Below are 14,096 nucleotides of genomic sequence, written 5' to 3' on the forward strand. Positions count from 1 at the left end.
GGGCCTCAGTTTAATGTCTCCTCCAAGAGATGGATTTGGCTTCATGGGTTCAATGAGAATGTGAAAGGAAAGCTTGAGGTCCACTGTGATCTTCTTGGGGAAAATGACCTTTCTTCTCCTCTTAAAAATTTCCTCACAAGAATTCAGAGGGCCTAGGTTAGTGAAAAGACAAAATACTTTTCAAAAATCCCTATCCTTACAGAACAAGGGCTGTGTTTCATTGTTGCCCCCCCACCCCCCCACCCCGGCCACCCACCGATGTAGTGTATTGAAAATTGCATTGTGCATTTTGTCCACTTGAGGTTACCATACACACATGTACCAGCAGAGGGAGTCTGCTAGGAAGAGCTATTAAAGGATCCATGTTTAACATCTCATGCAGTTCTAATTCGAAATGTTTCTGGCTGAATATACAACTGTTTCTATCCTAAGAACTTTAAACCCTTGACCTCTAAGTGACCACAGTTTCTGATTATATTTTCTCTAGAATCGTATTGCCGGTCCAAGCGTTTTCCACCCTGAGTTTCAGAGGTAGGTAAAGCTTCTTCCAATGTGAGCGGTTCAATTCACAATGTCGTGCTAGTTCTGCAACCCCACCTCCCCGTGAATCGGAGATGCACGAGTAACACTGCAATGTCTTCCTTCCAGAGACCAGCCCTGAGCAGTCACATCTCGGTGAAGTGCACACCAAAAAGTCGGTGACCATCAAGACTTACGAAACAAGGGATGGAGAGGTGAGAGCAGCAGAGTGCTTGGAGGCAGAGAGAGAGAGAGAGAAAGAGAGAACGAGGTGGCGGGGGGAGGGGGGGATACATCTCATGAATGAGAGAAAGGACCTGCATTCTTCTGGCATCATTCACGACCTCAGGAAGCCCCAAAGCATTCTACAATCAGTTTAGTGCTTCCTTTTGTAGTATAGTCACTGTTGTAATGTAGGAAATATTGCAGCCAACTTGCACACAGCAAGATTCCACAAATAAGATCATTGATCCTGGGTGTTGGTTGAGGGGTACATAGATGTAGAACAGGACACTGGGAGGAACTCCCCAGCTCTTTGAAATAACAATCCTTTTGGATCCTGTCTGAGAGGGCAGACAATGTGATGGGGTGGGGGGGGGTGTCTGATCTGACAGGCCTTTCCGTGATTGGTTGGAAATGTGCCGTTGCACCTCCTCGGTGTCAGCCCACCCCGAGAGGAGCGAGTGCGATGGCAGGCAGCTGTCCCTTCAGCTAAGCCCTGGGCACAGAGGGGTGTGGGAACGAGGGAGCATTCGGGGAGGAGGTCATGAGGTGGGGAACAATCACAAGTCTCTTACAGTCAGGCTTGGGGGGGTGGGGGGGGAAACCGTTCCTGGTTGCAGAGTCCACTTCAGAAACCCGAATGGAGCAGGCCCAACGCCCATCGAGTAATTGCTGCATGAACCACACAGTTACAGAAGGAGGCCATTTGCCCCATTCGCCTTTGCTGGCTCTCTGAAAGAGCTATTCAATGAGTCTCACTCCCTCTGCTTTTTCCCCAGTAATGGCCTCCTTCGAACTCAAAACCGATGACGAGGTGCAAAGGCCTGCTCATTCATTGAGCCTGTCCCTACATAACTGCGATCGTGTATGTCACAATATAAACAACCCCCACTCCGTCCAGTGCTGTGCAACCTCCCGGGAGAGGGGAAAAAAACTGGATAAAATCAAACCATTTGGGAATTTTTTTCTCCGAGCATCTAAGTGATCAGAGATCTTCCAGGGGATCTCCTCTCTTGTTAAATTCTCCGCAGTACTGGGTGACATCTGGGCCCTGCTCCCACCAAAAGGGGTTCAGTGAATGAGTGTCCACAGCTTGAGACAGCGGCCTGTCCCCCGGTCCAAGATTGTCCGAGGAAAGAAACGCCCCCTAACACCTAATTCAACAGCCCTTAGGCCCCTCATTTACAAAGTTTTATTTATCCTTCCACAGGATGTGGGCGTCGCTGGCAGGGCCAGCATTTGTTGCCCATCCCTAATTGCCCTTGAACTGACCTTGCTTGGCCATTTCAGAGGGGCAGTTAAGAGTCAACCCCATTGCCTGTGGGCCTGGAATCACACGTAGGCCGGACCGGGTAAGGGGCGGTAGGTTTCCTTCCCTGAAAGGCACTGGTGAACCAGGTGGGATTTTACCACAATCGATGATAGTTTTCATGGTCTCCAATCACTGAGACTCGCTTTCAATTCCAGATGTTTATTTAATTGAATTTAAATTCCACCAGCTGCCATGACAGGATTTGAACCCATGTCCCCCAGAGCATTAGCCTGGCCTTTAAAATGACTAAATTCAGTGTTATTATCACTACACCACCATTCCCCCACCAGGAAAGGCCTTATGCTCAGGACACATTGGTGGTAAAAAGAAGAGCCCCTCACAAATTTAGCCATGGCGGGTGTGTGGGGTGTGTGGGGGGTGTGGGGGCGGAGGTGGGGGTGGGGGTGTGGGGGAGGGGGGTGTGGTGGGAGGGGTGTGGAGGAACCAATGGCTGTGCAGATTGTGCTACACAGAAGTGAGTTGTATCCATTTTACGACAACCAATCACACGCGTCCATTTCCTCTTTGGGCAACTGATCTCAAAGTAGAGCAGCTAAATAGACTAAAATCAGTTTTAGGGTGAAGTAAAGAGTCTTTTGTTATTCATTTGGCATCCCCGTAACTGCAAATTGAAGCATTGTAGGTCATGGATACAGAAGGAGGCCATTCAGCCCATCATTCACTTCTGCTGAAACCCGGCTGCATGTTTGGAAAGAAAAGACATGCCTTTATGTAGCACCTCTTACAGCCTCAGGATGCCCCAGAGCACTTTACAGCCAGTCAAGTACTTCTTAAAGTGTAAAGTGAGGTGGGTGTGTCATGGTTCACTCAGGGAATCCGAGTTGCTGTGGGGAAAATGCATGTGTCAATCTGGAGTTATGGTTAGAGAAGACAGAGGCATTTAAATTCAATAAAAATCTGGAATTAAAAGGCTAACGATGACCAAAAAGGCAGCTCACCCACCACCTTCTCAAGGGGCAATTAGGGATGGGCAATAAATGCTGGGCCCAGCCAGCGAAGCCCACATCCCGTGAATGAATAAAAAACAGCATTCTTTTTATCATGTGGCTGACTCAGAATGCTTTCTGTTCTGGTGTGTGCTGTAGGGATTTACAGAGTGATGTTCAGCCTCTTTGGCCATGTTATAAATGTATCTCCTTTGACCATCCAGTGGGGTTTGAATCCAAATGATCTAACTCAGAGACAGGGATGCTACCCAATGCACCACAAGGTTTTCACTGTTCTAACACAAGAAATGTAATATTACTTGTATGTTGGGTTCAGTGATGACTTGGTCTGCGTTTCATGGTCGTTTCACACCTGGAAAATGGGCACTAACACATGCCAACTTCTGCCCTGCCAAGAAGGCAATGAAGGTTCCCCACACTGACAGCCTCTGTTTCCTCTTCCTATTAGGTGATCAGTGAGTCTTCACAGCATCAACAGGAGGTTTCTTAAACCCATGGAGAGACGCACGGAGAGCATGACCCAACCCTTGACCTTAACATGAGACACCCCCCCATCTTCCTCGCACAACCCCCTCCACCCCCCCATCCCCACAACCACCACCTACTGGATGAGCAGCGACAGCGCATGTACCAGGAACAAAGTGCCTTGGAACCCAGCCAGTCAAAACCACCATTCACCTTTCACAAGCAATCGTCTATCATGGAGTGTTGGAGACTCCAAGCAAAGAATTCAACTGAAGAGGGACAGCAGGATCTTGAAATATATCTTGCATCCTTTTGAGAACACTGGTAGCTCTCTTGCATCATTATAGACGTTCTGTGTAGTGAGGTGGGATTCAGGGATTTTCTGATGTGTGTTTCTTTTCCACAGTGTGATAAATAAATGTAGAATCAAGTATTGCACATGGATAGATTAATAATCATAACTTCCATTTTCAAATCAGGCTATTGGCATTTGTTGTCTGTACAACAGGGCCTAGAAGTGATCAAAGGCAACATTGGGAAATGGTCATAATGTCCAGTCTCTCTGTCACTAGATCACTAATCCAGATGCTTGGACTAATGACTTGAAGGTATGAGTTCTAATCCCACTACCACATAAATTTAAATTCAACTCATTAAATACATAAATATAAAGCTAGTCACAGTAATGGTGACCATGAAACTTCCATCAATTGTTGTAAAAACCCATCTGGTTCACTAATATCCTTTAGGGAAGGAAATCTGCCGTCCTTGGCTGGTCTTCCCCTACATGTGACTCGAGAGACTACAGCAATGTGGTTGGTTCTGAAATGGCCTAGCAAACCACTCAAGTTGTATTAAAGCTTTACTGGCCTGCAGCAGTTCAAGAGGCGACAGCTCACCACCCCCTTTTTAAGGGCAATTAGGGATGGGCAATAAATATTGACCTTGCCAGCGACACCCACATCCCATGAATGAATAAGAGGAAGCCGTCGTCTCCTGCTCTTGTTTCTGTAATGTGGGCGTTGAGGTGAGGTGAACCAGCGTCTCAGCATCACCTAAATCCCGACCAATTCTCTCCCCATCGAAGCCATAGGAGCCGCTGGAGTGAAAGTTGGGTCGGTGATGTAGAGTGGACTGGCTGCTCCCGATTTCATCCCTAAAGTTGCTGCCGGAATGGTGAACAGAGGAACCTCATCCTAATTCTTCCCCTGCTCATGTTTCCTGACCGTGGTTCCTAGGCTTGTGGCAATAAGGCTCCCTGCAAAACACTGAGATGGATCATCACAACAGTCGACAGACCAGCCATCCCAAAACGTTGTTGCTGCGTCTTGCCTGAGGTGATGTGACGTCTTGAACTGGATATTTTAACGTGCTTTTAACTTTCTCCCATTCCCCCAAACCCTCCCCTCCCCTCCCAGGATCTTCACTAATCCTCCAGCCTGTGTACGAGGCACATGCGCTGGGCTGGGGATTAACCGATATTTTGTACCCGTTGGTTAACCAATCAGCTTTGCTTGTTTGTTGGGTGTGAATTATTTAGGGCCGTTTTGCTGCCGCCAGTTCAGGATTAGATTGTGACAGTCAAATTCTTCATCGCCTAGAATTTGCAGCAGAGATAAGAGGCCGTGCAGCTGAACTGGGCCAGGCCAGTGTTTCGATGCTCCACAGATACCTCCTCCCACCCCCACATCATCAACATATCTTCCCATTCCTTTCTCCCTCACATAGCTTCCCCGTTTACGCTATTTGCCTCAACTACTCCATGTTGCATAAGGCCATAAGACGTCGGAGCAGAGGCATTCGGCCCATCGAGTCTGCTCCGCCATTCAACGAAATCATGGCTGATCTGATAACCCTCAACTCCACTTTCCTGCCTTTTCCCCCATAACCCTCGATTCCCTGGCTGATTAAAAATCTACAACCCAGTGTACAAGGCACAGGCGCAGTTTTGAGCGCATTCTCACCACTCTCTGGGTAAAAGTGGCTCCTCCTGAAATGCTGAATGGATCACAGAGACGGGGGCCTTTAGGCTTCACTCTGACTGGGATGGGTTCAAACCAGAGGTGAATGGACAATATTTTAACCCTGTCCCACTGCCCCTCCCCCTCACCCGACCCATGCAGTCTCCCGCAGATCAATCACTGCAAACCAATGTTGATGGCTTTGAGTCCATCGTACTCACCCTCAATCTAAATATAAAGATCAGGTTGGCTCAGTGCTTCTCTTCACTTCCCTCACTGGTTGTTCTGAAGGCTGGACTGAGCAGTTATTGATGTAGTGCAACAGCTTCCTATCTGTGACCTTTATGTGTCTTGGAAAAAAGTGCGATATTTCAATGTTCCATTTAAGTTGTTTGAAGTTAGAAAAGATGAAATGTGAACTGTTTCTGCTTTCCTATTCTTCCTCACTAACACGACAGCATTCTTGTATGTAACACTAAATCAACCAATAATATTACTGCTCCCAGAATTCACAAGATTAAAGGTGCCTGAATAAAAATTCATGGATTTATATGTTTTTATTTTTCCCTTTATGAGACAACTGATTTCAAAGTATAGCAACAAGAACAACTGAAAAAGCATTTTCAGGTCAATACAACAGCCATTTATTACTCGCTCAGCATCCTGTTCTCACTGGTTGACATATTTTAGAATCTTACAGCACAGAAAGAGGCCACTCGGCCCATCATGTCCGTGCCGGCTCTTGTTCAATTAGTCCCACTCCCCCAACCCCCTGCTCTTTCCCCATAGTCCTGCAATTTTTTTCCTTTTCAAGTATTTATCCAAGTCTCTTTTGAAAGTTCCTATTGAATCTGCTTCCCACTGCCCTTCCTGACCACAACAGCTCACAATAAAACATTTCTCCCCTTCTCTCTGGTACTTTTGCTAATTGTTTTAAACCCGTGTCCCTCTGATCACCGAACCCTTCTGCCACTGGAAACAGTTTCTCCTTATTTACTCTGTCACAACCTTTCAAGATGTTGAATGTCTCCATTAAATTTCTCCTGTGTATGAGATCCTGTAAAGCATGAGGAGATGAACACAGAGGCTGTTGGTGTTTTGTATTGTGGACTATGTCACCGCAGAGACGCAGAATTCTTGCAGGGCTCGACGGGGTGGATGAAGGAGGGATGTTGCTCCTGGCTGGTGAGTCTAGAACCAGGGGGCACAGTCTCAGAATCAAGGGGTGGGCCATTTCGGACTGAGCTGAGGAGGAATTTCTTCACTCAGAGGGTGGTGAATCTTTGGAATTCTCTACCCCAGAGGGCTGTGGGGGGCTCAGTCACTGAGTGTGTTCAAGGCAGAGATTGACAGATTTCTAGATATTAAAGATATCAAGGGATATGGCAATGTGTGGGAAAATGGCATTGAGGTAGAAGATCAGCCTAGATTGGCAGGCTTGAGGGGCTGTATGGCCTACTCCTGCTCCTATTTCCCATGCTGCCATGTTCCTATGTTGAAATCTGGTTGACTCATCTTATATGATACCTTAGAACATAAGAATGTAAGAAATAGGAGCTAGAGTAGGGCCATTCAGCCCCTCAAACTTGCTTGTCATGACCGATGCAGTTGGTAAAGTGGAATTATTTAAAAATCCCAGAGGGAAACTTTAAACAACTGTCATAACCTATAATTTTAAATGCTATGTTTGAGATGCAACCCTAAATTCAAGAATCAGACCACCAGTTCTCGAGGCTTTACATTAAACTAAATGAAACATTTTATTTATTTACACAAGTTATATATATATATATATATATACAGATGGCTACAAATTACTATCATAACTTTTAACAAATTCCCAAACTAATCTCCATTAAGGCGACAACAACCCATAGACTTAACCAGACACCAGGCAAAGTATTTTCACCCCACGAATTCAAAATGAGGTTCTTTTCACGTTGGTTCCTGTGGAGCCAGTGGGAGGCTCACAGCTGCCTTTTGATCTCACATTGCCTCTGCCCTGCACACCCAAAAACTACTGAAGTTATACCTACCACTACTGATTGAATGTTAATTCTCATGGTTATCAAAAATCTCTGAACTGAACCTCTCTAACAATAAAACCCCTTTCATAGTACCAATTTTATTAGTGATGTAAATATTTTGCTTGGTATCTGCTAGAAAGGTGTCAGTTTTCACCCCACTTCTTGAATGTTGTATTCAAAAAATGCAAATGCACACTATCTCTCTTACATATTAAAACTAGTACACGTCAAAGCAGCCAGACTAGCTGGCTTTAATCCATTAATTAAGACACACCCACAGACTAAACCTCTGTTTTAAAAGAAAAATATTTTCCAAAATATTAGATACATTAATAGCTTCATGACACTGCTCCACCATTAAAGCAGGAGGAAATTCCCCAATCAACCCCATCCTGGCTGGGACACGTGGTGTCATTGGTTGCAGACTTCATCATGTGAGTGCTCCCTTTAAAGAGGCATTTATGATGCTAGTGCCTGTCTTTCTCCTTCTTCAGATTTTACAGTGATAAAGACATTCACAGAACAGCAGTCCAACAACACTCAAGGAGATTGACACCATCCAGGACAGAGCAGCCCGTTTAATTGGCACCCCATCCACCATCTTCAACATTTACCCCCTCCTCTACTGACACACAGTGGCTGCAGTGTGTACTATCTACAAGATGCACTGCAACAACTCACCAAGGCTCCTTCGACAGCACCTTCCAATCTCGCTACCTCTACCATCTAGAAGGACAAGGGCAGCAGATAGATGGGAACACCACCACCTGGAAGTACCTCTCCAAGTCACTCACCATCCTGACTTGGAAATATATCGGCCGTTCCTTCACTGTCGCTGGGTCAAAATCCTGGAACTCCCTCCCTAACAGCACTGTGGGTGTACCTACACCACATGGACTGCAGCGGTTCAAGAAGGCAGCTCACCACCACCTTCTCAAGGGCAATTAGGGATGGGCAATAATTGCTGGCCCAGCCAACGATGTACTGATCATAGAATCAGAAAGAAGCCATTCAGTCATCGTGTCTGTGCTGGCTCTTTGAAAGAGTTACCCGATTAGTCCCAGTCTCCGATCTTTCCCCATAGCCCTGCAAAATTTTCCCTTTCAAATATTTATCCAATTCCCTTCTGAATGTGATTCCGTTTCCACTGCTCTTTCAGGCAGCGCACTCCAGACCTCGGAGGGTTGTAGGGTTGGAGGAGGTCGCAGAGACAGTTGGGTGTGGGTTGAGGATGGGGATGGTGGTGACGCAAGTCCATGGATGATCCTTGGGCACTGAGGCAAAATTCAGACCCTGGCGGTGAAGCAGAGAACTTTTCCCTCAATTTTCCTTACCCTCTTTCTCTGCACTCTCAGCTATTCCGTATAACAGGTTTTTGGCCTGTCAGGGAATTACAGGATAAGGGGAGCAGGCGGGAAAGTGGAGTTAAAGACCAAGATCAGCCGTGATCGTGTTGAATGGGGGAGCAGGCTCGATGGGCTGTCTACTCCTGCTCCTATTTCTTGGGTTCTTGTGCAAAAGGGAGACAGTAAAGGGACTAAAAACGAAGCAATGGATGAGTCTGGAGAAGGTGTAAAGGGGAATGGCGGTATCATTACTGCTGCCATTCAAAAAAAAAATAGGTCAGCGTTTGTGACCTGAAATCGTTGAACTTGTGAAAGACTTTGGATGTTCCTGGGGTTGATTGAGATGCAGTTCGGGTCTTTGACAGGAGGGGGAGACATAACACAGCAGGTCGAGTACTGGCACCAAACTGTTGCAGTCCACAGGAGGGACATAACAACAGCCAAAGATTCTGTGTTCCTGAATGTGACTAACGTCCCCTACTGTTCAGCTCGATACAAGCCCCTTCACAATCCTACACACTGTGCACAGCAGTGAAATATTTGGCTCTGACTTTTGTCCTGGTTTTACATAAGAACATCCAAATTAGGAGCAGGAGTAGGCCATTCGGCCCCTCGAGCCTGCTCCGTCATTCAGTAAGATCATGGCTGACCTGATTGTCGCCTTAGCTCCATTTTCCTGTCTGCTTCCCCCATAACCCTCGACTCTCTTGTTGGTCAAAAACCTTGTCTAACTCGGCCTTGAGTATTTTCAATGACCCAGCCTCCGCTGCTCTCTGGGGAAGAGAATTCCAAACACGAATGACCCTCTGGGAGAAGAAATTCCCCCTCGACTCCATCTCAAACGGGAGACCCTTTATTTTCAAACTGCGCCCCCTAGTTCTAGACTCCCCCAACACGAGGGGGAAACAGCCTCTCCGCATCCACCCTGTCGAGCCCCCCTCAGAATCTTATATGTTTCAATAAGATCACCTCCCATTCTTCTAAACTCCAATGGGTACAGGCCCAACTTGCTCAACCTCTCCTCACAAGATGACCCCTTCATTCCAGGGGTTAGCCTAATGAACCTACTCTGAGCTGCTTCCAGTGCAGGGATGTCCCTCCTTAAGTGAGGAGGACAGGACAGTAGTCTTTTGGGGCGGTAGAAATGGAATTGTCCAGTTTCCATTTGTTCCCGTTAAAGGATGGCACCTCATTAAGCTATTCAAATCAGTGGGGGTGCCAAGATGTACACAGGACCCCCAGTTTTCAGCTGGTAATGGGGGCAGCTGTGTGCCCACCGCACTCTCCGTTGGTATTTGTAGGGCAGCTGAGCCAGCAGTGGCTGGAGGGGTGGGCTGAAGGACATTTCAAAAGTTAAAGGGTAGACCTATTCCGTGGCTCAATGGGCCTCACCCTCACCTCTAAGACAAAAGGTGTGGGTTCAATGTCCATTGTAGAGACATGAGTGCCTATACTGGGCTGACACCCCCTAGTACTGTACAGGGGGGGAGTGTTGCATGGTCTGAGGTGCTGCCTTTCAAGTGAGACATTAAACCAAGGCTCTGTCTCCCTAGGTGGATGTTCCCATTGGACGAGGGAGAGCAGGGAAGTTCTCCCTGGTGTCCTGGTCAATATTTATCCCTCGATCAGTGAAATATAAGAACAGGAGGTGGCCATTCAGCCCCCTTAAGACTGTTCGCCATCCAGTTGGCTGATCTGTGTCTTAACTCCATTTACCTGCCTCGGGTTCTGTAACCCTTAACCCCTGACCCAACAAAACTCTAGCTGTCTGAGTATTGAAATTTTCAATTGACCCCACAGCCTCGACAGCTTTTTGGTGGGGTGGCTGGGGGGGGAGAGTTCCAGATTCCCACTCCCCTTTGTGTGAAGAAGTGCTTCCTGACATCACCCCTGATCGGCCTGGCTTGGATTTTAAGGTCCTGCCCCCTTGTTTCTGGACTTCCCCCTCAGCCACGGCAAATAGTTTCTCTCCGTTGACCCTACCAAACCCTTTAATGACCTTAAACACCTCGATGAGGTTCTAATCTTCTATATTCAAGGGAGCATAACCCTCGTCTGTACATCCTGCCCTCAGGATTTAACCCTTTTATCTCTGGTGTCATTCTTCACCGGGTTCAAGGCCGATGTATCTTTCCTGAGGTGTGGTGTCCGGGACTGAACACAATTACTCCACATGGGGCCTAACTAGAGCGTTGGATAATTGCAGTATAACTTCCATCCCTTTGTATTCTAGCCCCCTTGAAACAAATCCCAACGTTCCATCAGCTGCTTTTATTTATTTTTTTGTACATGTTCTTTAGTTTTTAGCGTTTTCTTTATTCTTTCATGGGATGTGGGTGTCACAGCATTTGTTGCCGATCCCTAATTGCCCTTGAACTGAGTGGCTTGCTAGGTCATTTCAGAGGGCATTCGGGGAGGCGATGGTGTAGTGGTGTCGTTGCTGGACTAGTGATCCAGAGACCCAGGGTAATGCTCTGGGAACCTGGGTTTGAATCTGGGCACGGCAGGTGGTGAAATTTGAATCCAATAAAAACCTGGAATTATAAGTCTGATGGTGACCGTGAAACCATTGTCGATTGTTCACTAATGTCCTTTAGGGAAGGAAATCTGTTGTCCTTACCTGGTCTGGCCTACATGTGACTCCAGACCCACAGCAATGAGGTTGACTCTTAAATGGCCTAGAAAGACATTCAGTTGTAACAAACCGCTACAAAGTCACAAAAAAGGAATGAAACCGGACAGACTACCCGGCACTGGACACGACAACGGCAATCTCAGCCCTGTCGACCCTGCAGAGTCCTCCTCACTAACAACTGGGTGTTAGTGCCAAAATTGGGAGAGCTGTCTCACAGACTAGTCAAGCAACAGCCTGACATAGTCATACTCACGGAATCATACCTTACAGATAATGCCCCAGACACCACCATCACCATCCCTGGGTATGTCCTGTCCCACCGGCAGGACAGGCCCAGCAGAGGTGGCGGCACAGTGGTATACAGTCGGGAGGGAGTTACCCTGGGAGTCCTCAACATCAACTCTGGACCCCATGAAGTCCCATGGCATCAGGTCAAACATGGGCAAGGAAACTTCCTGCTGATTACCACATACCACCCTCCCTCAGCTGATGAATCAGTGCTCCTCTATATTGAACACTCCTTAGAGGAAGCACTGAGGGCGGCAAGGGTGCAGAATGTATTCTGGGAAGGGGACTACAATGTCCATCACCAAGAGTGGCTCGGTGGTACCACTACTGACCGAGCTGGCCGTGTCCTAAAGGACATAGCTGCTAGACTGGGTCTGCGGCAGGTGGTGAGGGAAAAAATACTTGACCTCATCCTCACCAACCTGCCTGCCGCAGATGCATCTGTCCATGACAGTATCGGTAGGAGTGACCACCACACAGTCATTGTGGAGACGAAGTCCCACCTGCATATTGAGGATACCCTCTATCGTGTTGTGTGGCACTACCACCGTTCTAAATGGGATAGATTTCAAACAGATCTAGCAACTCGAGACTGGGCATCCATGAGGAACTGTGGGCCATCAGCAGCAGCAGAATTGTACTTGAACACAATCTGTAACCTCATGGCCCGGCATATCCCCCACTCTACCATTACCATCAAGCCAGGGGATCAACCCTGGTTCAATGAAGAGTGCAGGAGGGCATGCCAGGAGCAGCACCAGGCATACCTAAAAATGAGGTCAACCGGGTGAAGATATAGAACAGGACTACTTGCGTGCCAAACAGCATAAGCAGCAAGGGATAGACAGAGCTAATCGATTCCACAACCAATGGATCAGATCTAAGCTCTGCAGTCCTGTCACATCCAGTTGTGAATGGTGGTGGACAATTAAACAACTCACTGGAGGAGGAGGCTCCACAAATATCCCCATCCTCAATGATGGAGGAGCCCAGCACATCAGTGCAAAAGATAAGGCTGAAGCATTTGCAACAATCTTCAGCCAGCAGTGCCGAGTGGATGATCCATCTCGGCCTCCTCCGGAGGTCCCCAGCATCACAGATGCCAGTCTTCAGCCAATTTGATTCATTCCACGTGATATCAAGAAACGGCTGAAGGCACTGGATACTGCAAAGGCTATGGGCCCTGACAATATTCTGGCAATAGTACTGAAGACTTGTGCTCCAGAACTTTCCACGCCCCTAGCCAAGCTGTTCCATTACAGCTACCACACTGGCATCTACCCAGCTATGTGGAAAATTGCCCAGGTATGTCCTGTATACAAAAAGCAGGACAAATCCAACCCAGCCAATTACCGCCCCATCAGTCTACTCTCCATCATCAGTAAAGTAATGGAAGGGGTCATCAACAGTACTATCAAGCGGCACTTGCTTAGCAATAACCTGCTCACTGATGCTGAGTTTGGGTTCTGCCAGGGCCACTCAGTTCCTGACCTCGTTACAGCCTTGGTTCAAACATGGACAAAAGAGCTGAACTCCAGAGGTGAGGTGAGAGTAACTGCCCTTGACATCAAGGTAGCATTTGACCGAGTGTGGCATCAAGGAGCCCTAGCAAAACTGGAGTCAATGGAATCAGGGGGAAAACCCTCCACTGGTTGGAGTCATACCTACCACAAAGGAAGATGGTTGTGGTTGTTGGAGGTCAGTCATCTCAGCTCCAGGACATCACTGCAGGAGTTCCTCAGGGAAGTGTCCTCGGCCCAGCCATCTTCAGCTGCTTCATCAATGACCTTCCTTCCATCATAAGGTCAGAAGTGGGGATAATCACTGATGTTTGCACAATGTTCAGCACCATTTGCGACTCCTTAGATACTGAAGTAGTCCATGTCCAAATGCAGCAAGACCTGGACAATATCAGGCTTGGGCTGACAAGTGGCAAGTAACATTTGTGCCACACAAGTGTCAGGTAATGACCATTTCCAACAAGAGAGAATCCAACCATCACCCCATGATGTTCAATAGCATTACCATTACTGAACCTCCCACTATTAACATCCTGGGGGTTACCATTAACCAGAAACTGAACTGGACCAGCCATATAAATACCGTGGCTACAAAAGCAGGTTGGAGACTAGGAATTGTGTGACGAGTAACTCACCTCCTGTCCCCCCAAAGCCTGTCCACCATCTACAAGGCACAAGTCAGGAGTGTGATGGAATACTCTCCACTTGCCTGGATGAGTGCAGCTCCCACAACACTCAAGAAGCTTGACACCGTCCAGGGCAAAGCAGCCCACTTGATTGGCACCACATCCACAAACATTCACTCCCTTCACCACGACACACAGTAGCAGCAG

The 14,096-nt window shown here is 47.5% G+C and overlaps 1 protein-coding gene across 1 annotated transcript in view; it reads left to right on the top strand.

Annotated features, from left to right (window-relative positions):
- The window catches only part of desmb (desmin b), a 41,184-nt gene extending 37,263 nt beyond the window's left edge, over nucleotides 1–3,921 (top strand). The window contains exons 7-9 of the mRNA XM_078552692.1: nucleotides 488–531; nucleotides 649–734; nucleotides 3,470–3,921. Of these exons, the coding sequence (XP_078408818.1) occupies nucleotides 488–531; nucleotides 649–734; nucleotides 3,470–3,511 (172 nt within the window). The 3' untranslated portion in view covers nucleotides 3,512–3,921. The remainder of the gene's footprint in view (nucleotides 1–487; nucleotides 532–648; nucleotides 735–3,469) is intronic.
- Nucleotides 3,922–14,096: the final 10,175 nt, after the last annotated feature.

Source organism: Cetorhinus maximus, chromosome 11, assembly GCF_964194155.1.
Source record: "Cetorhinus maximus chromosome 11, sCetMax3.hap1.1, whole genome shotgun sequence".
Taxonomy (NCBI): Eukaryota; Metazoa; Chordata; class Chondrichthyes; order Lamniformes; family Cetorhinidae; genus Cetorhinus; species Cetorhinus maximus.